We start from the raw sequence: 22,434 nt of genomic DNA on the forward strand, positions 1-22,434 counted from the left end.
GGAAAAGTGCACCTTCAGGGTACGGACAGAAAAATTCTTCGGATTCTACCTAACAAAACAAGGAATCGAAGTTAACTCTAGCAAGTGTAGAGCTTTGTCCGAACTCCCGCCGCCGAGATCAAAGAAGTCAATTCAAACTCTGAACGAGATGCTCACATCCCTATCTTGCTTCGTAGAAAATTATGCCAAACACGTTCTCCCCTTTTTCAAACTTCTCCGCAAGGAGGCAACTTTCGAGTAGACGGTTGAGTGCGGACAAACCCCCCTCTATATCAAACATGCTTTATCAAAACCACCGGGTCCTCAGCTGACCAATTATACAAGGAGACCCTCTATCTCTATCTCGTCGTCACTCTCGAGGCCCTCGGAGCTAAGTTGCTTCCATGTTAGAGTTACAAAATAAAATGCACCAGATTGACAATTACACATTTACACCCCTAATTATACTTTTAATTAATATAAGTAAGAATGTAAAAATATTAATAAAATAAAGTAAATTTTCTTACTAAAACTAGAAATTAACGTAATAAAAATCTAAATATATTTACTTATGCAGGGAAAGTTTTCTTTTATGTGATAGAAAGTTTTTTCGTTTTATTTTAAGACAATGTTGGAAGAATTGTTAATTGAAATAATTAAATATATTAAATTTAAAGTACTTACTAAAGAAGTGTTGATATACAAATGTGTTGCCCGATTCTTCAAATGTTGCGTTGCGTTGCGTTTCCCCAGCAGAGGAAATACAAAGTTAGTGCCACCAAGAGCTCCTCCAACCACACTAAGTCCCATCGTTCAGGTATGGAACCTCTTTAGTAATGGATTTTATTATCTCATAACACAGTGTCTAAGAATCATGGTCATTGTATGTCTTTCTAGGTTCAATAGCATCCTTGCATTTCTATTTCTTGCGTTTCATTTCTTGCTCAATAGCATTACCCTTTTGAAGATAAAGTTTTTCTAATCTTTTACTACTATAACATCTCTAAAATGGATGAAAGTTTGAGACTTTTTTGTTTCTGTTCTAAATTTTTGTATCACCTAGTTTAGTTTGTTTTTCTAATCTTTTACTACTATAACATCTCTAAAATGGATGAAAGTTTGAGACTTTTTGTTTCTGTTCTAAATTTTTGTATCACCTAGTTTAGTTTGTTTTTCTAATCTTTTACTACTATAACATCTCTAAAATGGATGAAAGTTTGAGACTTTTTGTTTCTGTTCTAAATTTTTGTATCACCTAGTTTAGTTTGTTTTTCTAATCTTTTACTACTATAACATCTCTAAAATGGATGAAAGTTTGAGACTTTTTGTTTCTGTTCTAAATTTTTGTATCACCTAGTTTAGTTTGTTTTTCTAATCTTTTACTACTATAACATCTCTAAAATGGATGAAAGTTTGAGACTTTTTGTTTCGTTCTAAATTTCTGTATCACCTAGTTTAGTTTCAGAATGGAAGAGGGCTTTGAAGATTGGAGAACAAGTGGACACTTGAATGAAGTAAAAAATCAAGAAACTGGAGGTTTATTATTTTGTCATTTTCAAATTTCAATCTATGAAATATCTTATTTTGTTATTATATTCATATCAAATTTTAAATGTGTAGATTGTTGTTTTGCCTTCACGGCATGTGCGGCTGTTGAAGTTTTGCACCACAAGCACCCTGACTCTCAAATAAGAGTGGTGCTATCGTGTCAAGACTTGTGGAACAATTTAGTAACAGTCGACCAAACGGAACCTGGGTGTAGCATTCTTGACACTTTAAAATGGATTTATTTTAATGGTTGTGTATTGGAAGAGCATTGTCCTTATTTAGGACGATTGCAGCCTCCTATACCTTTGGAAGATCGCCGGGTAAAATATTCCATTTTTTATTGGAGTGATAGTCCACAACCATTACTTTTTAAATTCTAGCTTTTGTTATGACAATGATATAGATAGCAATCTAAGAAGCAGTAGTATATCAAATTAGAGATTTAATTAAGTTACATCAACCATTAATCTATCTGTTACATCAATGTTTTAATTAAGTTAAATTATTAGTAATTTTCAAGTGGGTTTTTATTATCATTTACCACACTTGATAAAATTTGAAAATAATTCAATAGTTCGTATTTGTAGTGTATCTAAATAGCTTTTAATTTAGTTGTGGATATTCAAATATTTCTCTTAACCTTTTATTTATGTTGTTGTAGGTTAAAATGAGGATCAAAACTTTGAAACCGGTACTTCGTAAGAACATGGAATATGAAGTATATCGTGGACCAGTCATCGTTGAAATAGATTGGCTTCAGGAAATGGATTTGATTCGAGGGGTAAAATACGTAATATTAATGAAAGTTAGATTAACTTAGTATTTTATTTAATAATTTATTTTTTGTTACAATAATAGGATGGAATATATTCAGGACCGCTTCGTGCATCAACATTTAAAAATGGCAAAATAGAGAAACACGGGGTGCTTGTTGTAGGATTTGGAGCCCAAATGGAGGGAGATGAGCTGATCAAGTTTTGGATTATCCAAAACTCACATGGATCTGGTTGGGGGCACAATGGATATGCTAAATTCAATCGAGCTAAAATTCACAACAGGTATCTAATCAATGATGGATGGACAGTTGTTGGTATAAGCTATTGTGATTTAGAGGGACATCCATACGAGGAGTTGTGATCAATGGTTCGTAGTATTTGTTTTAATTAATTGTTAAACTATGATGAAACATATAAGTATTTTGATTATGTTATTTTAAAAGCTGAGAACACGTGCATAGTTTAGAAGAGTTTGATGTTTGCTTTCTAGACAATTAATGTTAGTATCATATCAATCATAGTCAAACTCCTTTCTATGTTGCAGTATATCTCTTTTTTTGCAATGAATACAAGTTTATGTCAATATCATTTCTTCAATTTTATTGCTATCATCTTCACAATAAATTTCTGTCCTTTTCAAAATGTCTCTTGTTGTATTTCTTCATGAAATATATGAAATTTTTTGTAATCTTAATATTGAACTTTTTCATATCAAATACATATTAGTTTTAGAAGGAAAGTGAATTTGATATGGGAAATGTGGACTTCCAAACCCTTAACATGTGTATCTCAAATTGGATATATTGGCTGCCTGTTCTTAACTAGTAGCTGACTGGTTGGTGGTTTGTGTGGTGCTGTGTATGCTTTTGACTGCTGTTAGGAGTTTTTATTCTTTTCATTGCAATATGTTCGGTTGAAAAAATTGTTGCTAGGGCCAAACATTGAAGCTCGAGATTACTCAGATTTGCCGGCCGTGTGCAACTGATAAAAAGTGTCTTCTTCTTCGTATCTAACTTCTGAATGCAATGTATTTCAGTTCCAAAATATGTGATAAAAAAAGTGGAAGTCATTTGTCGCTCTTTCCTTTAGTTTGGACATGAAACTATCACAAGGAAATCACCAATTGCATGGAGCAAAGTTTGTAGCCCAAGAAAGCAAGGAGGGCTTGGCATCATTTCTCTAAGCCACTGAAACACAGCCACCATGATGTTTAGTTTGGGGATAAATAAGATAGCTCTATAATAGGAATGATGTTTGGTGAGATAACTTTTGCTCGCTGAAAACTTAGGAGTGATGTTTAATTTGGGGATAAAAAGGATAGCTCTTTAATAGGCCTCCATATAGTTGAGAACACCACTCGTTGGCTGGATCTTAAAATCATCTTTTTGGTTATTATCAATAAAGTATTCTTTGATTCCAAAATATAAAAAAAAAGTCATTAAACATAAGAAATAGTTAATCAGTAGTATATCATATAATAGAAAACTAAACCGAGTGGAAATAAAGTTCATGGCTTTGTGGAAATAAAAAAATTTCGGTAACAATTTTTTCTTTGTAATAATTATATATTTCTTTATAATAAATATAATTATTTCATATTTCCATCTTAGATTCTTGGAAACTATTGTTTTTAATCTTCCAAACAAACACCCCTATTATATCTTGTAATACTTTTAACATGAGTATAATTATAATAACTTATTATTAGTTTATATAAATCTAAATAAATAGTAAAAAATAATTTTATAAAAATTCATATTTTTATTGAAATTTTTTAGGATGATGTTATACAGTTATATTTAATAATATAATATGTTATAAAATTTTATTTTATTCAAATTGATTCTCAGTCCAGAAACAATTTCGAATCCTCTCAATACAACCTTAAGAGTCCACAAATTAGACCAAGATCCATCTCCAAACATTATCGTGTCGTCTGCAAATTGTAATAAACTATACTCCACTGAGTCATTTATCTTGAATCTCTTTTACAACTCTCTGTCTATAGCTTGCATCATCATACCTGCCAACCCTTATGCCACAATTGTAAACAAAAATGGAGATAGAGGATCTCCCTGCCTTAAGCCTCTTGTCACTTGAAAATCTGCCGTTAGACTCCCGTTAACTAAAACTGACATCGAGCTTGTAAAGACCGCTACTTCCATCCAATTCATCCATCTATCACTAAATCCCATGCTTCTTAGCATTGACCTCAGGTAATTCCAATCTACACAGTCATATGCTTCTGCAAAATGTGCTTTGAAAATCATACACTCCTTCTTGTTCCTCTTCGCGTAATCTATGATTTCGTTTGTAACCAACACGCCATCAATGATTTGTCTTCCCGGTACAAATTCCTTTTGATTTGTGGATATCAATTTGCCTATAACATTCCTCATTCTCGCAGCTAGTATTCGTGATATGATTTTAAGGAGCCTACTTATCAAACATATTGGCATATACTCTTCAAGGTTTAGTGGATTTTCACATTTAGGAATTAAAGCAAGAAAAGATGCAGTTACAGCTTTTGGAAGCTTACCTCCTTTGTGAAAATCTTGGATGAACAACACAATTGGATCCATCATGATGTCCCATCACTTCTTCAGAAGTTCTAAGTTGAATCCATCAGGTCCTGGACATTTATCTCCATCTCCTTCAAACACTGCTTGCTTTATTTCATCATCTGTAAATGGCTCTTCCAAGCTCCTACTCTCTTGCAAACTTAGCTTGTTTAACATTGCAGTTTGCAGTCGAGGTCTTAGAGAATTTGGGCTCCTGAATTTAGCTGCGAAAAATTCCTTAATAACTTATTTTACCTCTTTAACCGAATCTGCAATCACCCCTGCAGGATTTTTTATCGATTCAATGTAGTTTCTCTTATGTCTGGCCTTCATTGTCGCATGAAACAGCCTAGTATTATTGTCACCTTCCTTTGCTCACTTGTGGCTAGACTTATGACTGATGATGCTCTCTTTTATGTGTAGTTTATGCCAAAAAGACACTTGGTAAATCCTTTTACTTGCAAATTCCGCTTCTGTTAGATTCGCATTTGGATGAAACCATTTATCTTTCAACTGATTCAAGTCATCCACAATCTCTTCTATCTTCAGCTCCACCATTCCAAACACATTAAGATTCCACCATCTTAATCTTCCTCTCAGATACCTCAATTTCTCCTTTATGATGAAAGTTGGGCTTCCTTTAATAACAGTCGAGTTCCACTCCTTCTGAATGAAGGTTTTGAAGTCCTTATGATCATGCCAACACCTAAGCACTTTAAAACTTTTAGGCCCCCAATCCACTTTGCTTGTCCAAACCGGTTTATGGTCTGAAACGTCCCTCTTCCCTACCTCTTGTGCAACTATCTCCCATTTAGATATCAATCCATCATAAAAAAGAATACAATCTAGTCTACTCGTTGCCTTACCATTTGGTTGGATCCAAGTAAATAAGCTACCAGTTACTTGCATATTAATAAGCTCCATATTGTCAATAAAACACTTGAGTTCTTCCATTTCAACCCCTCTGCTGTGATTTTCCTTGCCCCTCCTCTCCTCCCTATTTTTGACTGAGTTGAAGTCTCCCCCAACCACCCATTCACCAGCTTCTAGTTTATTCTTCCAGCAAATAAGTTTCATCCACTGATCTCTTTTATCTGATAAGCTACACTGCAAATATACATTGGTGAATTATCTGATAGTTAACATTGTTGATTTTTATTTTAGTTATCTGATAAACCCTAAATAAATTATTTTGCTTATTGATTTATTAGAAATGCAGTGGCTTAATTTATTATAAAAGTGAATTGAAAAGTAACTTAAGGATAAAAAGGAATTTTTTAATTTTAACATTAGGTTAGAATCTATTTTAAAAATAAATTAATTAAATAGCTAAATATGTTCAAATATATTAAATTAATTGAGTTAAGTATATTTTCGGTCATATAAATATTTTAAATTTTATTTTTAATCGCTATTAAAAATATGACATATTTTACTTCTTATAAAAATTTTATGAATGCATTTTTAGTCCTTGTTAATTTTTAAAATTTTGAAAATTCTTTAATTATCTTTAAAATTTTAAATTTTTGAATAATATTTTTCATACGTGTTTGGAATACTATAAAGTATTTTTATATCAAATTATATATTTTTTTAAAATGAAAAAAATTAAATATGATTTTTTTAAATTTCAAAAGATAATTAAGTAATGTAAATCTCGACTTGGAAATCAGATTTTGAGTTTCTTTTTTTGGATGAACTTTTTATAACGTTCTAAATATGTCTGTAAAATAATCATTCAAAAATATATATTGATTTAACAGTAGGCACTAAAACTACATGCATAATAATTTTGTGGAGATCAAAGTATGTCATTTTTTTAATAGGACTAGAAATAAAATTTGGTAATTTTATAGTGACAAATAACATACTTAACCCAAATTAATATTACACATTTAAAATTAAATACATTATCAGTGTAAAGTTATTTTACACATTCAACCAATAAAAAATCAACAAAATATCATATCATTAAAATTTTTTTAAAATCAAAATGTAATGTAATTAGATCCATGGTTGTGTTTGATTGACAGTGTGAACTTATTTTATAATTTTACACTGTCAGTGCATCACTTTTTCCCTTATATTAAAATAAAACCAAACATAATAAATGATTTTTTTCTCTTAAAATTTAAAAAAGGTGGGAGTTTAAATCTAAAAATTGCTAATAACCTAACGGGTGATTTTGAATTCAAAACATTAAATATAACGATGAAGTTACGTAAATAGTAACGTTTTTTTTTGTACTTATCAAGAAAATATCAAGCAAGGTAATTTTGATTAAAGTTCTCGTTAATTTTATTTTTATAATAAGAAGGAAAAAAAGACAAGAAAAAGTGAATTTGTTAAAATAAGAGAATCATTCTATTTCTATATATGAAACGAAACAAAAAAATGTATAGAAAGAGACAAGACTGATATGTGGAGAAAAGTTTCTCTCTTGTCTTTAGAGGGCAAATCAAACATTCTATTTTAATGTTTGATGTCAGACTTTCAAAACATATCTTTGATTCACTGAAAATGTTCAACTATAAAAGAAAAAAAAAACAGTCTGAACAAATTCACATCTTATTGAATGAAAAAAAATACAGACAAATGGATCTTTACTATTGTTATCTTAATTTTTCTCTTTAACTAATTTAAGCTCTAAACTGCAATATTGCTGTATCAAGATGCTATCTCTTTACCAGCGTGAAGTCTTGGCATTTTCCCACACTTTAACCTATTTAAATAAAAGTATAAAAAAACAAGAAAAAATTAATAGCTAGAATTGGACAATTATTGTTAAAATCTCGATTTAAAACTTAAACTCTATAGATTTTATATTTTTAGTTCAGCATTTCGTATTAAATCGTAGGTAAAAATCTTTTTAGGTAAAATCATATTAAAAAACGATATTAAGTGATTTAAATTTTTTTGAAATCGGTGAAATCATGTAAAATCGTTGAATTTTACTCTTTGACCTGATTTTACTTTTTTTTTGGTCAAAATTTATAAATCACATTTTATATTTTGACCTATAAATTTTCTCTATGGATTTTTAATTTTATTCAGGTTCACATCTTAGTTATAATATTAACGAATCTTTAACATTTGGAGATGAATTTAATCAAGTCGAATATGAATGTTCTAATGAAGATGATGTTGTACAAGGATTAAACTTTTGATTAAGTTGAAGATGAAAATGAAAAGATTTGTTTTTTTCAACTTGAAAAACTTGTGAAACTATTGTTTTTTTTATAATCTTTTGGATGTTACATTTTATGATTTGATGGACAATTTATGTAGTTTGATACAAGTTTATGAATATTACATTTTATTATGATTATATAGTATTTTTTTTTTATAATTAAGTTAAATTTTTTAAATAATTAATGCATTTAGAATATTATATAATATATATATATATATATATATATATATATATATATATATATATATATATATATTTAATATAATTTTAATTTGAGATAAACTCTATGATTTTTTGTTTCAATTTTATTTAAGTAAAATGAATCAAAATAAAAATTCGATTCTAGCAACTTTGATTTTATTGGAAAAGAAAAAAAGAGAGTATAAAAAGAATCCTCTGTGATGATAAGAGACAACACTCTCATGTTGGGAGAAATGTTTATCTCTCCTATCTTTTGAAGATAAAACAAACAAATTGTAGTTTGACTATATTTCACATTTTTTTCTGCCACCCAATTTTTCATTTTATTTTATTATTATTATTATCTTGTTATTTTCAATGTACTCGATGCTTAATGTCAGTCTTTCAGACTTTCAAAGAATTTCTTTGATCCACTTTATAAAATGGTCAACCATAAAAAATTTAACAGGTGAAAGAAGGGGCTATATGAAGAAAAAAACAACCTAATCAACTGAATTGTTCATAGGTTCTTGAAAATTCAATTTTTTGAAAGAACAATTTTAGAAAATTGTAGATCCGTGTACATGAGACTTTCTCAATTAGTAAACAAACTGTTTTTCAACTAGCCCAATTAATGCACCGCTTCTCCTCCGCCCCGCCCCCAAAAGAGATTGTTTTGAATTTTACAAATGCCATTAACAATTTTCTTTGGGGGTCTAAAGAAAGATAAAGTAAATATTACAAGACTTCCTAAAACCGATTTGAAAATAGAGATAATCTCCCGCCTAAACTTAGGAACCACCCTTTCCATCCGAGAAGTTTATTTTTAATTTTAAGAACTAATGGCCTCCAAGCTGAAAGCTTTCTCGGATTAGACCCAATTGAAATCCCTAGAAACAAGAACTCTTTTCCCCCTCCTACAAGAAAGAAAGTTTCTAGCATTATCCAAAAAGTTGTCGCTTAAGTTGAAACCGATTAACTTGCTTTCGTGAAAATTGATTCCAAGACCCAAAATGAGTTGAAAGCTCCTTAACACCGACTTTATAGGCCAAAGGGGATTCCAACTCCCATCCCCCACCAAGAGAGTATCATCTGCGAATTGTAGAACATCGATAAAGCACTTACCATAAATATTACAACCCGTATACATGCCATTTGCCAACGCTCTATTAACCAAGCACTTCAAACCTTCCCCCACAATGACAAATTGAATCGAAGATATAGGTTCTCCTTGACGCAAACCACGCTCCACCTTGAATTCTTTAGTATGACTCCCATTTACCATGACCTACATATCACCAGGGCATATCATTGTTTCCATCCAACTCAACCAAATCCCCCCAAGACGAAAGCGCTTTGGCAAGAAGTTTACTTCCCAAGACGAAAGCGCTTTGGCAATTCGATATAATTACTCCTATAACCTTCTCCAATCTGTCCGCCAACACCTTAGCTAAGATTTTATAGATACACCCTATCAAACAAATAGGCATGTAATCATTTAATTCCAAAGGATGATCCCTCTTCAGAATAAGAGTCAAAAAGGACGATGTAATCGACTTAGAGAGAACAACCCCCGTATGAAAATCTCTAAAACAAGCCAAAATGTCCTCCTTGAGAAACAACCAACAATTCTTAATAAAAAGAATATAATAACCATCAGGTCCCAGAGATTTCGAACCATCACAATTCCAAATTGCCTCCTTGACTTCTTCCTTTGAAAAGCTAAATTCTAGAGAAGCCCCCTCTTCTTCAGTAATTCTCTTAAACACCGCTCCATCCATCACTGGTCTAATTGGAACGTCCTCCACATATTTATTAGCAAAATGCTGATACACCTCCCTTCTAATGCCCACTACCGACTCCATCATTCCCCTATCCATTACCATACCACCTGTTGTACCCCAAAATTTGCCCTCATCTTTTTTCAAGGAGAAGGCAACGAACTTCTGTCTAAAATTTGTAGTTTCATATATATCCTGATTTTATGAATACTCAGTTTTTAGAATATTTTTATACGGTATTTTGGTTCGCTGTTGAATTTATTCTTACACAAACGCTAAGTACTGTTTATCACTTCACACACGCTGTTTATTTAAGATTTATTTGCAGATAAATGGTACTAACGCAATTGGTAGAGGATTAAATTTTGCAGGCGCAGAGTTCGAGGATTCAGACTGTACTGGTAACAATTAAATTATTATTGGTTTTATGTTTTCCACTAATTTTTGTACTATATTGATTTCAAATCTCTTTCTTTCTTTTCAAATCTCTTTCTTTCAAATCAAATCCTAACTTTATTCCATACATCTTTCTTTTCAAACCCTACCATACACTTTCTTTCAAAACCTACTATCATTCAAACTTTCCTTTTTTGTACGGTATCACTTCATTCCCCAACGACTCCATCCTTCTTTCACTCTATAAATACCCCTCATTTTTTCCATAAAATCTAACATCAAATTTCATTCATCTCCCAAGTTTCTATCATCTTATTTCCTCTTCTTCCCCGGCAAAAATGGCAAAGTGGGTGGATACATTGTTTCTTATGGTCATCACTATTTTTACAGTGATCATGTCTTTCTTCTGTTTGCATAGTCCTGAGAAATGCGGACCTGAGATGCTTACACTTCCGTGCATCTATTTTCTGTTGTTTATAGCATGGGTTTTTAATCGTCATATTTAAAGTTTGTCGTATCTTTCGCTTTCAGATAATGTACCGTTCATTATGTTTGTCGTACTGTTCGCTATATTTTTTATGTAATATTTGTACTGTCAGTATTAAATATTGTGCTATCTGTTATACCGTCGTTTAATTAACAAGATAATATTATGTGTGTTTATTGCTAGTTAAATATTTATTTTTCTGTGCATTAAATCCTTTTCAATCTTATTATTGACGGTAATTTCGTTCGCGTACGGTGTATTTTAAAATTATTTATTATGTTTGTGTTTTCTAACAAATCATGTAAATAATTTCTCACCATTAACACAACAAAAACAAAAAGAAAAAAATTAACTTTAACTGTTAAGTTTTCACTTTAACTGTTACATTAATACCCGGACAGCCAGTTAACAGTCAAACCCGATGACAACACGATTCTCCGTGTTTTGTATCATCAGTCAAATCAATCTTTCACATTTTAAAATTCCAATATTTTTGTTCTAGAAGTCTTCTGATAATCACAAGATCAGCCATGACTCAACACTGCACAAAAATCAGGTACGCTCAACTGTCTCCTACACAAACAGACCCTAACTAGGGTTTTTGTTTTTTTTCTTCAGGAAAATGAGTTTCTGAGACCTCAAATGGATTTCATGGATCTCCATATGTCTCAAAGTACCATCAGACAAATTTTCAAACTTCGATTCGCTCGGACGCACAATCGATAGCTCAAACAGTCAACAGACGACCAGTTTGACCGAAAAGTCAACAGACAGTCAAAAATGAATTTTTTTTGTCAACATCCATATTTTGTCAAAAGATTCATCATTTGATCAATGGTTGATCATAATTCATCAAGAAAAGTTCAGAAATCGGCAAAACTCTAAGTTTCAAAATTAGGGATTTCTCCTAAAAAGTCAACTGAACTTTGACCGGCCATAACTCTCTCCTCATTCATCCAAAAAATTCCAACCAAAGAATCATTTTGAATGGGATTCAATTATCTTTCAAATATAATTGGTCCCATGTTCATTGAGTTTACCATGTGGAAAATATGGGCCAAGACATTACAGGTCATCTTCAAAGTCAACAAAAAGTGGTTTTTTGTCAAAGCCCATAACATCAAGATAAATTCTCCAAATGCAAAAAAGTTTCCAAAGTAGCTTGTAGAGGACATCTTGAGGTTTCTAAAAAGTATAAGAACTCCTTCATATGATCAAAATTGAGGGAGATATGCCTTGTTGAAGTTGGCTATTTTTTGGGAAAATGCATGAAACCAACATTGATCAAAAATGTTTTTTTTCCAAAAAAGGCCAAGTTTTCATGATCCAAACATGTTTCTAATGATGCTAAGGGCCTCCCACGACCAACCTAAGGCCCATAACATTTTTATTTCTTTTTTAGTTTAATTTTATTACATTTAAAGTTAAAGTAAAAAAGAAATGGATCAAGATAATCATGCAAAGCTTTTATCCTTAGCTTGAGTCACCAAGATAGCTTAACTTCTGCAACATAGAGATGGTACAGCAGGCCTAGAGCAAGAGGATGAAGAAAAATGAAGCCATGGCCAAAGAATTCAAAGCTTTATATATTAAAAAATTCAAAAGTTCAAAGACCATTAATAATTGTTAGCTTAAGATTGAAGCACTCTTATTGCTCATAAATAGCTTAGCATACTTCACTAAGAGGACACACACGAATTCAAAATCAAATCCATGCTTGTAACACACTTGTATCATACTTGAAATTTTGCAAGAAATTTGAAATTCGAATTTTAAGTTTCAGCTCAATTCAATCCAAATTAAATACTTAAACACGATCCCTGAACATCATTGAACCTTTCCAAATAAATTTCAAGCCTTGAAGCTCACTGAATCGAGCTCAAAAGCTCACGGTTTGTCCAAAACTGAAATTTACAAAAGTACTATTATTCATGCATATTCAATAAGATGTAATCCCATATTTGTGTTTAGTTTTGTGCCCTGATCGTTTCTGGAGCTTTAATTTAATTTTTATGAAGGTTTGAAGCATATACCATTTTAGGGTTCTTGGAGCTCGAAATGGGATCCTTCGATTTAGGCAAAATTAAAAGAAACCAGAGGCATATTCAAATTCAGTGGATCTGGACGACTCAAATGGACATGTCCGAAATATTTTTGTATAGGTTTACCCCTATTCGTTATTTTGCAGGGATGAAGGAGGTGTATTACAGCGCTTTTGGTAAAAAACGCTGCTAAAAGTAGAGGCGAGAGGAAGAAGACGACGAGGTGTCATCTCCTGATTGGCTGATTCAAATTGGTTTGCGCGTGTTTTGATTTTCGTTTGCAGATGGATCACGTATGACATGAAACACGCGTTAGCGTGTACCCTCGCACCATCAGCCCTCAGATCTCATTAAAGTTTCATCCAACGCGCCAGAAGCTACAGCGCACCATGGACTCTCAAAGCTTTGCCACACAGAATCATAATTTAATATATTTTCTATTTTATTTAATTCTCTTTGTGAAATTATTTAAAAATATTTTTAAAAATCAGAAAAATATGAAAAAAATATTTTTAGTTTGATAAAATAGTATATTATTTTTTGACATAAAAATATGTTATTTTTATTCATAATTAAAATAATTTGTTTAATTAATTTGATAATATTCATATATTTATCTTTTAATTATTTCTAACCTATCAAAAAAATCAGAAAAAATATTTTCTTTTTATTAAATTAAGTTTGTATATTATGAACTAATTTTGTACATAATTAGAATATTTTTTTCATTAAGTTTAATTATGTGTATAATTATTTGTATAATTATGTGTTAATTAACTTAATAATCTCAAAAACAATTTCAAAAATCTCAAAAAAAAAATAGTTTTATTTTAAAACTAATTAACAAGCAATATGAACATATTTTAGACTTAATTTTTAGGTTTAAATTTTATTTCTACTTTTTTCTCATTTAATTAAATTAACCATGCATTAATTCTAATTAAAATCAATCATAAAAAATCCAAAAATATTTTCCCTTTATCTTATTGCAATTTAAATTCATAGATAAGTGTATAGGTTGTCAAATTCATGTAAATAGCGTAGTTTACATTTCTCGCACAATCGATGTAATAACGTAGATTTACTTTCCGCATTTTACATCCCTGCACTTTAATTTCTGTACATATAAAACTGCGTGTATGTCAAGAATAATAACTGAGGCGCTAGATCACTAATCTCAAAGATAACATATCTGAATACAAAACACAATCACACTTGCACCTCTTAGGGTAATCCCTTTGTGACTCTTTTCAAAATCAATTCTACTGTTTCAAATACAATTCAAGTTTTTCTTCTGTATCCAGTTAAGGAAAATTTTCTAAAAGAAATGGGAAAGAACCTTGTAAACTTAGGGTATACCTCCTAATTGCTTGCTCAATCAAAAAACAACAAAAGCATTTTCACATATCACTGTTTTTTCAAAACAAACTTTCAAAAGACTACACTTTGTATACATCCAAACAAGGATCATTACGAAGTTAAAAATCTTTTTCAAACCATCAAAACATCTTTCGAAAGATAAACACTTTGTATACATCCGCACAAGGATCATTACAAAGTTAACTCTTTACAAAAGTATTTAAAACCACATACAAGCATTTCAAAGCAAGACAAACGATTTAAACAAGTGAGCTAAGCAATTAAGAGCCCATGGATAACCATGGATACAAAGGGGTGCTAATACATTCCCTTTGTATAACCTACCCCCGAACCCAAAATCTCTTAAAGGTCTTTTTCTGTTTCTTTTATAAACCTTTCCTTAATTGGATAAAATAAAAGTCGGTGGCGACTCTCTGATTTTCATAACTCAAAAAAATAAAAGAAGAGTCAGTTCGCATCCCACAAAAAAACCGAGGATAACACCACCAATGTGATTTCTTCTAAGCATATGATTCACGACTCTATGAAAGAATTTAATGTTGGTACCCCCATTGTTTAACTAGAGAATACGAGATCTCTGGATAAACATATTTTCCTTGATCTTTAAATTCAGCTAAAACTTACAAGTATCCCTTCTTAAATCTTCCAATTCATTCTCCCTGACCACTACTAAATCATCCACCATGTTCATACTTTTAACCTAAGTTTCAACATCCAAATCAATCTTGCCAAAAACATTAACATTCCACCATCAAAGCCTAGTTTTAAGGATGCGTAATTTTTCCTTCAACACAAATTCTCCTCTGCCCGAAACAACTATAACCACCCACTCCTTCTCCACGACACTCACGAACTCCTTATTCCTAAACCATCATTGTTGCATTTAAATGATTAAGGGCCCCAATCCTCTTTATCCACAACTAACCATACCGAAAAATGATCTGACACGTCCCTCTCTTTGATGTGATGCCCCGCCACACCCCACCAACGAATGATATTATCTGAAACCAATAAACGGTCCAACTTACTCTTGGAGCGACCGTCACTGCTAAACCAACTGAACATTTTCCCTTTACAAGGGATATCTATAAGAGCAATGTCAACGAAAAAGCCGGAGAAATCCCTCCACTCTGTAGAATTTTCAGAACCAGATCTCCCAACTCTCTCCCTGCAATTTTTTACCACATTAAAATCCCCACCAATCATCCATTCCTCATCAACATACTTGGATTTCAACACTAGCAATCTTCTCCATAATGAACGCTTAGCCTCACCCGAACAACCAGAATAAACATTAACAATATACTAAATATTATTCTTCCAAGACACCTTGATTCCCAAGTACCTTGAGCACTTAAAGCTGCATAACACATCCAGCCCTCCCTATTTCCAAAGAATCAACAAACCACCAGAGGAACCAATAGAATCAGAGATAGAAAAATCTATCACCTCTTTGGGCCAGAAGCTTCTAATCAGAGGTTGAGAAAACAAAGAGATCTTTGATTCCTGAATGAAAAAGATATCAACCTTCCCTTTATCAATAATATGCCCAATACGCCTCCTCTTAACCAAGCTACATCCTCCTATAATATTAAGAGACCCAATAATCATTTTGACACACTATGAAACACCTTCCTTCCTTTTCCACCGTCCTTGGTAAAACGCTCAAGATCATTATAAATTTTCTTCAGCTCCGGTTGGGATTCCACCATCACTACACCGAGCTTCTCTATCTCCACTCTCAACCTTTCTCCCCCATTCAATTATACAAATATTAACTTATTTAAATAAAAGTTAATTTATTTTAGAGAAAATAGGACATGCACTGACGGTGTAATGTAATTTTACAATGTCAACCAATAAATACTGTGTATCTTGTCAAATAAATTTTATATTTTAAAATTATTTAAAAGATATATCGTATTGTTGATTTATTATTGGACGACAGTATAAAGTGCATGTTCATTAAGTTTTTATTATATAAATTAATTACAAAAAAAGAATTAATAAATTGGATCATGTTAAAACTGTTGAAATGAATGCACATTTCTAGAACATTCTAGAAAAATATATGACAATGTTTAGAAAGTTCTATGTTAATGTAATGTATAAAAGACAAACAAAAGTCTGGACACTTCTATTCTAGAAACATCCTCAAGCACCTATAAATAGACAACATATGTGTAATTGTATTCAAGCCTTTAAGCCTTTAAGTTTCAATATCACTAACATTGAAGGCTTCATCATTCTATTACTCTCCTACTACAATAAGTTGATTACTTATGTGTTGCCTCGTGTTCTTTCAAATTAAATACTCTAATACTAGCTCCCACACTAATTGCTACTATCTTTCAACTATATACTAGAGCTTTTTACACTATCCAACTACATTTTAAACTATCATTACTACTTCAAATACCAATAGTGGTATCAAAGCTATGTTTGGTCACTCACTGGACGTAGCAAAGTATTTCTTCTTGTCACCAAATATTTATTAAAACTAGAAAATGAGGTCTCTGGCTTAACTGTACAAAGGAGTACATGTAGCTACATGGCCCGACTCTGTTTGAATTCAAACCCAAACCTAAAAATGAGAGAGGGGAGTTCATGTAACCTAACATTCCGACCCTCTTAATTGCAAGTCCAACTAATATTGTACACCTATCGCAAATAAGGCTCGAGTTTTGTTAGAGCACAAATGCAGGCGATAAAGAAAACTGAGACTTGTGACCTATGAGGCTCAACTTGAGTACAAGCATAGGAAAAAAAATGCAACTACTAGAGCAAGAATGAGTCCCTCTCAAAAGTCTTCTACAAGAGTGATAAAGAGACTCATAACCAACTAAGAAGCAAGAGTAGTTTCTGTCAGAATTATTCAATAAAACCGACAAAGAGATTCACATGCAACTAGACAACAAATGTGATCATTGTCATAAGTCTTTAACAAGACAAATAAAGAGGATCACAAGCACAACTAAGGAGCGATAACGATTCTCATAAAAAACCTTCAACAATGATGAGAAAGAGTTTAATTAGGGGTGGCAAAACGGGCACGGCTCGCGGGGAAAGCCCGTTTTACCCGCACTTTTTCGCGGGGGCGGAGGAGGTTTTAGGCCCGCTCCCTTTAGTGTGCCCGCCGCGCCCCGTTTTTTTCGTGCTTTTGCGGGCATTAGCTTTTTCATACAAATTTACTATTTTTAGGCCTAAATGGTTCAAAGCTCGCGTGCTTTCCCCGCTCCGCCCTCACTTTTGTGGGGCGGGACAAGGTTCTAGACCCGCACTCTCTAATATGCTCGCGCCCGCCCCGTTTTTTGCGGGCTTTTGCGGGACGGGTCTAAACGGGGCGGGGATGCCCGTTTGCCACCCCTAAGTTTAATAACAATCATTGTGACTAGTGTGACAAAAGTGAATCACGATGGAGGTATTACTTTTCAAAATAAATATATTACATAATAATATCAATGAAGGAGGAGATAGCTTCACAAATTCACATTTGAACAACTATGAACTACACTTGGAGTTACCAAAATATGCATCAAGGAGGAGTGTTGAAACTAATGCATATTTCTAGAAAATTCTAGAAAAAATATATGACAATGTTGAGAGAAAAATAGAATAGTCTAAAGTTGCTACATGTTTCTAGATTATTCCAATAAATCCTAGATTAACTTATAGCCTAAACAATTCTATATTAATGTAATGTATAAAAGACAAACAAAAGTCTAGATAGTTCTATTATAGAAACATCCTCAAACACCTATAAATAGACAACACATGTGTAATTGTATTCAAGCCTTTAAGGTTCAATATTAATAACATTGAAGGCTTCATCATACTATTACTCCTCCTAAAATAAGTTGATTACTTATGTGTTGCCTCGTGCTCTTTCATATTAAATGCTCCAATACTAGCTCTCACACTACTTGCTACTATCTTTCAACTATATACCAGAGCTTTTTACCCTATCCAACTACATTCTAAACTATCACTACTACTTCAAATACCAACAAAAAAACGGCATTTTATTAGATTAGACCTTTGTTAGGCAATATCATTTTAATCCTATACAAGCTTATAAGTTTATACATTCAAAATGAGTATATTTGATTTTTTAAGCAAGATATATTGATAGGAGTACAAATGGTACTCAATCCCGATTACAAAAGAACAAGATGAAACTCATGCACAAATAGATTACAAAGCAACTCAGAAACACGACAAACCAGAAAAGCATGCTCGAGAGATTCCAAATCCGACGAGCATGCTTTTGATCAAGGAAAACCATTATGCTTTTGATAATCTCTCGAGCATGCTTTTGATACACTAAACATATTTATACACTAAGTTGGGAATTATTTAACGGTAATACAACAAAAACACGATAAGTGCCATAAAACTACATATACAAAAACACTTCAAAGTGGCACTTATCAAAGAAAAACAAGGAATTGGTTATAACTGATATTCTTTACTTTCTATTTGAAACAAGATTACAAGTTTTAAAAGAATAAAAAATAACCGTCTCACCCTAAATTAGGATTTTTCGTAAGCAATGAGGAGGGACTAGTATGCTATTTATAATAAACCTAACATACTAAACTAATGAGCTTTTTCAAAACTATCCATTACAAGCCAACTTAGGGTACAAGCTAACTTAAACAATTGAACATAACAAACATATCCAATTTGAAATACTAACAACCATTGTATTTCGACACTCACATACTAGAACACACTTCAACTACAATATGTAGGTCTTCAACTCATTCACTGCTATTGAAGCGGTAGATGGAAAGCAACACAAGATTTGGAAATATTTATCAGAGAATTTATCGTGTCCACATATAGTTTTTATAATGCCATTCAACGATTTCTATGTTTTCGAGCTCGGGTAAAACGGGTTTTAAGTTAAAGCGAAAAATAAAACATATGAATAGAAAATGAATACATTCTTTGGAAAGAATTAACTTATCAGATATGAAAATATACTTCACTCGTCACAAACTTAAGCCTATCACTCAGTTGCACTCAACTTATAATACTTGTAAAAATCACCACATACCCCTCACATCAATGTCCTTGTATGCAATTTCGACGAGAGTTCAACTATATTGTTGAAACATATTGGTTATTGTCCAAAAGTTTCAAAAAAAATTCATTTCAGATCTCTGCCCGTAATGTCCCGTTTATAACTTTCATTGTGTACCTGCTTGATATTTGAAACACTTTGTAGTCTTTTCCGTTTCAAATATGCAAGTATGTTTTCTTGGCGCAACTTTGATTATGGTTATTTCCGAAATAATCTCTTTCTCCCCCGGCTTAAGTCGACCTACAATTGAATGACCTTGTAGCTTGGTGTCTAACGCATGATTATGTTTACCAGAAATAACACAAACCACCACATATCATCCACCATACGTGATCCGTGCGATTTAAATGAACACTCACATTTTCTTGATTCGTTTTAGCATCAACATTCAACTTGTCCGAAACAACTTTGGAAAACATGTCGGGATGCACCGTATCTAAAACTGGCAAAAACAGAATTCTGTTAAGAATTCTGTTCCTATAACAGACAATTTCGAAAATGCATTTCCGAAATAATATTTAGGTGAATTTCAAAAATGCATTTTCGAATAATATTTAGGTGGGTTTCAAAAATGCATTTTCGAACAGACACAACAGTGTTTTCATCCAAAAATCATTCTTCAATATTATGAAATCAAAGATGAAATGAGGAAAGTTTAACTTAAATTGCAGTTTTTTATGCTCTCTTTGACATGAAGTTTTTGGAAGATTTTGGTTATGAGATGAAATGGGGTGAATGAAATAGTTCATGCAATAAGATGGTATAGAAAGAATATTTTTAGAAATGAATCTCTGAAAATATCACTCAATATTTAAATTTAACGTTCATGTGTAAACAGAATTTTTTCAAAGATGCATTTTTGAAACACTTTAAAATTTAATTTGAGATGCGTTAAGAGATGTGTTCGAAAATACATCTCATAAAAGACATTTTAAAGTTTTATGAGTTTTTTTCAACACTACAAAATCTACAAAGAAATTTCCTTCTAAATTCTAGAGTTTATTACCGGGCCTGGGGTAATAACAAGTTAAAACCAGCCCAAACTGTAAAAAAAAACCGTAGAGATGATGGGATCTTCCTTTAGGTTTAGGTTTAGGTATATCTGATTTGTCATTCTTCCTTTCTGCATATTGTCGATGGAACTCCATACCAGCGTGTTCGGTGTCAACCGACCTCCCTCGGAAAGCTTGGAAGATAGAGGTAAACTGATCAAATTGGAATCGGAAAGCTTGGAAGATAGAGGTAAACTGATCAAATTGGAATCGGAATCGGAATCCGAATCAGAATTGGTTTCGGAAACGGAATCGGATTCGGATTCTGAAACGGAACCGGGATCAAAGCCGAAACCGCGGGTGATTTATGATTGGGAATTGAAACGGCCTGAAGATCTTGTTGCGAGTGACTTCTCGATGTATGAGGATGACCCTAAACCTTTTACAATGTGTTCTGGACGCTTTGAGTATAAGAACAAGGCCTGGATTGAAAGAGAGAAGAAAATTGAAGTCGCCATGGCTGACTATAGAGAGCGCTCTCGCAACCTAAGTGTAAGCATCTATCTATCTATCTCGTTTTGCTCTCAATTTCACTATCTTAATTTTGACTCTCCGCAACACAGATCTTCGATGCCATCGCCCCTCCAAAAATTGCAGGTCTATGTGGCGGTGTAATTCCCCTTCCCATAGACGATGATTGTCGACTTAATGTCACTCCCCTATGCAATGCTGCCTTAGACAACTACAATAATGAGAATCAGGTTCAAAACTACCAATATTTACTTATGGATATACTACATTATGTTTATTCATTCATTCATATATCAACTAATATGGTATACTTGATTATATCTAGGGTTCAAATTTTGTGCTTGCTGATATTTTAAGGACAACCTGGAGAGCTGGTGGTATGTATTACATCACCTTTCAAGCCACCCATCCTTCCAATAGCAATGCCACAACTTTCCAGGCAGAAGTACAAAGAAAACCGAAGGGAGAACACAAGGTCTATTCGTGCGCCATTAAAACATAACACATACCATGGTAATAATGTAACATATATTTGATTTTGTCATTACGAAGAATTGGTCTTCAAACTAGCCTAAGACTATATTGATAGAAGCATCCTTTGAATCAGTTCTATTATTGTTTGTATCCTTTTCTTCCATGCCCGTACTCCATTTGGTAACTGCATAACGTTAGCCATTTTCGTGCCTCAACGGATAATTATACCGACCCCTTTTCTTTAAAAAAAACTGAACTGAAATAATACATTAACTCATTTTTTTTAGCAAGAATTAATATAGGGGAGAACTAAAAGTTCTCCAACCTTATACACAAGAACGGAACTAGTCCCACAAAAACGATATTACAAACCAATTATAATTATGACATAAAAGACAAAATTATGACATAAAAGACAAAGGGTGTTTGCTAAAATTGTAAAAGTTACAATTGCAATAAGCAATGTCGCCAAAACGTCATTCCTAAAACAAAAGTCATTCCTTGTCAACCAAATATTCTAACAAGTGGCTAACCAAAACACCCCAACTTGCCCACTTTGATACTTTTTACACACCCCATGAAATACCATTCCATAAAGAATGGAATGCAATCTTTCTCTCTCCATATCTTCCAAATGCAAATTACAAAAAACACAATTTAAGTTAGAAGTAGGAAAATCAATACCTCTAGACAATAAAAGGTCTTTAGTAGGAAGCCTATTCACAAAAAGTCTTCAAACAAAAGCTTTAATCTTGAAAGGAACCTCCATCTTCTAAATCTTTTCCGACTCATTTCTATTATCTCAATATTTTTTGCTCACCAAGTAGATGGTATTTTGGGTATACTTGGATGACTACTGCTTACTAGTAGATGGTATTATGGGTATACTTGGATGACTTCCAATGGCACAGAATTCGTGCTTCTTGGTCATTTTTATTTTGTTAAAATTGCAACCTCACTTGCATCCTTGTTCTCATGTATTTTGTTTTTATAATTCCGTTATCTTTGATGAATGATTTGTTCTC

At 32.5% G+C, this 22,434-nt stretch overlaps 3 protein-coding genes across 4 annotated transcripts; 2 read left to right on the plus strand and 1 right to left on the minus strand.

Annotated features, from left to right (window-relative positions):
• Positions 1-1,439: 1,439 nt before the first annotated feature.
• On the plus strand, positions 1,440-2,719 carry LOC131642728 (ervatamin-B-like). Its single transcript, XM_058912947.1, has 4 exons — positions 1,440-1,515; positions 1,600-1,847; positions 2,189-2,308; positions 2,386-2,719. The coding sequence occupies exons 1-4, from the start codon at positions 1,446-1,448 to the stop codon at positions 2,662-2,664; spliced, it is 717 nt and encodes a 238-aa protein (XP_058768930.1). The 5' UTR covers positions 1,440-1,445; the 3' UTR covers positions 2,665-2,719.
• Positions 2,720-9,532: 6,813 nt separating this feature from the next.
• Positions 9,533-10,117, minus strand: LOC131642732 (uncharacterized). Its single transcript, XM_058912952.1, has one exon. It carries the CDS (start codon positions 10,115-10,117, stop codon positions 9,533-9,535), a length of 585 nt encoding a protein of 194 aa, XP_058768935.1.
• Positions 10,118-20,402: 10,285 nt separating this feature from the next.
• Positions 20,403-21,541, plus strand: LOC131642729 (uncharacterized). 2 transcript variants are annotated; one of them, XM_058912949.1, is made up of 4 exons: positions 20,403-20,612; positions 20,655-20,956; positions 21,028-21,165; positions 21,261-21,541. In XM_058912949.1, the coding sequence occupies exons 1-4, from the start codon at positions 20,549-20,551 to the stop codon at positions 21,435-21,437; spliced, it is 681 nt and encodes a 226-aa protein (XP_058768932.1). In that variant the 5' UTR covers positions 20,403-20,548; the 3' UTR covers positions 21,438-21,541. The 2 variants fall into 2 exon arrangements, with proteins under 2 accessions (XP_058768932.1, XP_058768931.1); XM_058912948.1 differs by having other exon boundaries at positions 20,406-20,956.
• Positions 21,542-22,434: the final 893 nt, after the last annotated feature.

The sequence above is a fragment of the Vicia villosa genome, unplaced genomic scaffold, assembly GCF_029867415.1.
Source record: "Vicia villosa cultivar HV-30 ecotype Madison, WI unplaced genomic scaffold, Vvil1.0 ctg.005723F_1_1, whole genome shotgun sequence".
In the NCBI taxonomy this organism is placed as follows: domain Eukaryota; kingdom Viridiplantae; phylum Streptophyta; class Magnoliopsida; order Fabales; family Fabaceae; genus Vicia; species Vicia villosa.

Excerpts from the sequence above, each read along its gene's own strand:
- LOC131642728 (XM_058912947.1), top strand. The coding sequence starts at position 1,446 with ATGGAAGAGGGCTTTGAAGATTGGAGAACAAGTGGACACTTGAATGAA. Across the intron at positions 1,516-1,599 it reads AAAAAATCAAGAAACTGGAG|ATTGTTGTTTTGCCTTCACG; the intron begins GTTTATTATTTT and ends TTAAATGTGTAG. Across the intron at positions 2,309-2,385 it reads AAATGGATTTGATTCGAGGG|GATGGAATATATTCAGGACC; the intron begins GTAAAATACGTA and ends TTACAATAATAG.
- LOC131642732 (XM_058912952.1), bottom strand. The coding sequence starts at position 10,117 with ATGGATAGGGGAATGATGGAGTCGGTAGTGGGCATTAGAAGGGAGGTG.
- LOC131642729 (XM_058912948.1), top strand. The coding sequence starts at position 20,549 with ATGGAACTCCATACCAGCGTGTTCGGTGTCAACCGACCTCCCTCGGAA. Across the intron at positions 20,957-21,027 it reads AGCGCTCTCGCAACCTAAGT|ATCTTCGATGCCATCGCCCC; the intron begins GTAAGCATCTAT and ends TCCGCAACACAG. Across the intron at positions 21,166-21,260 it reads ACTACAATAATGAGAATCAG|GGTTCAAATTTTGTGCTTGC; the intron begins GTTCAAAACTAC and ends GATTATATCTAG.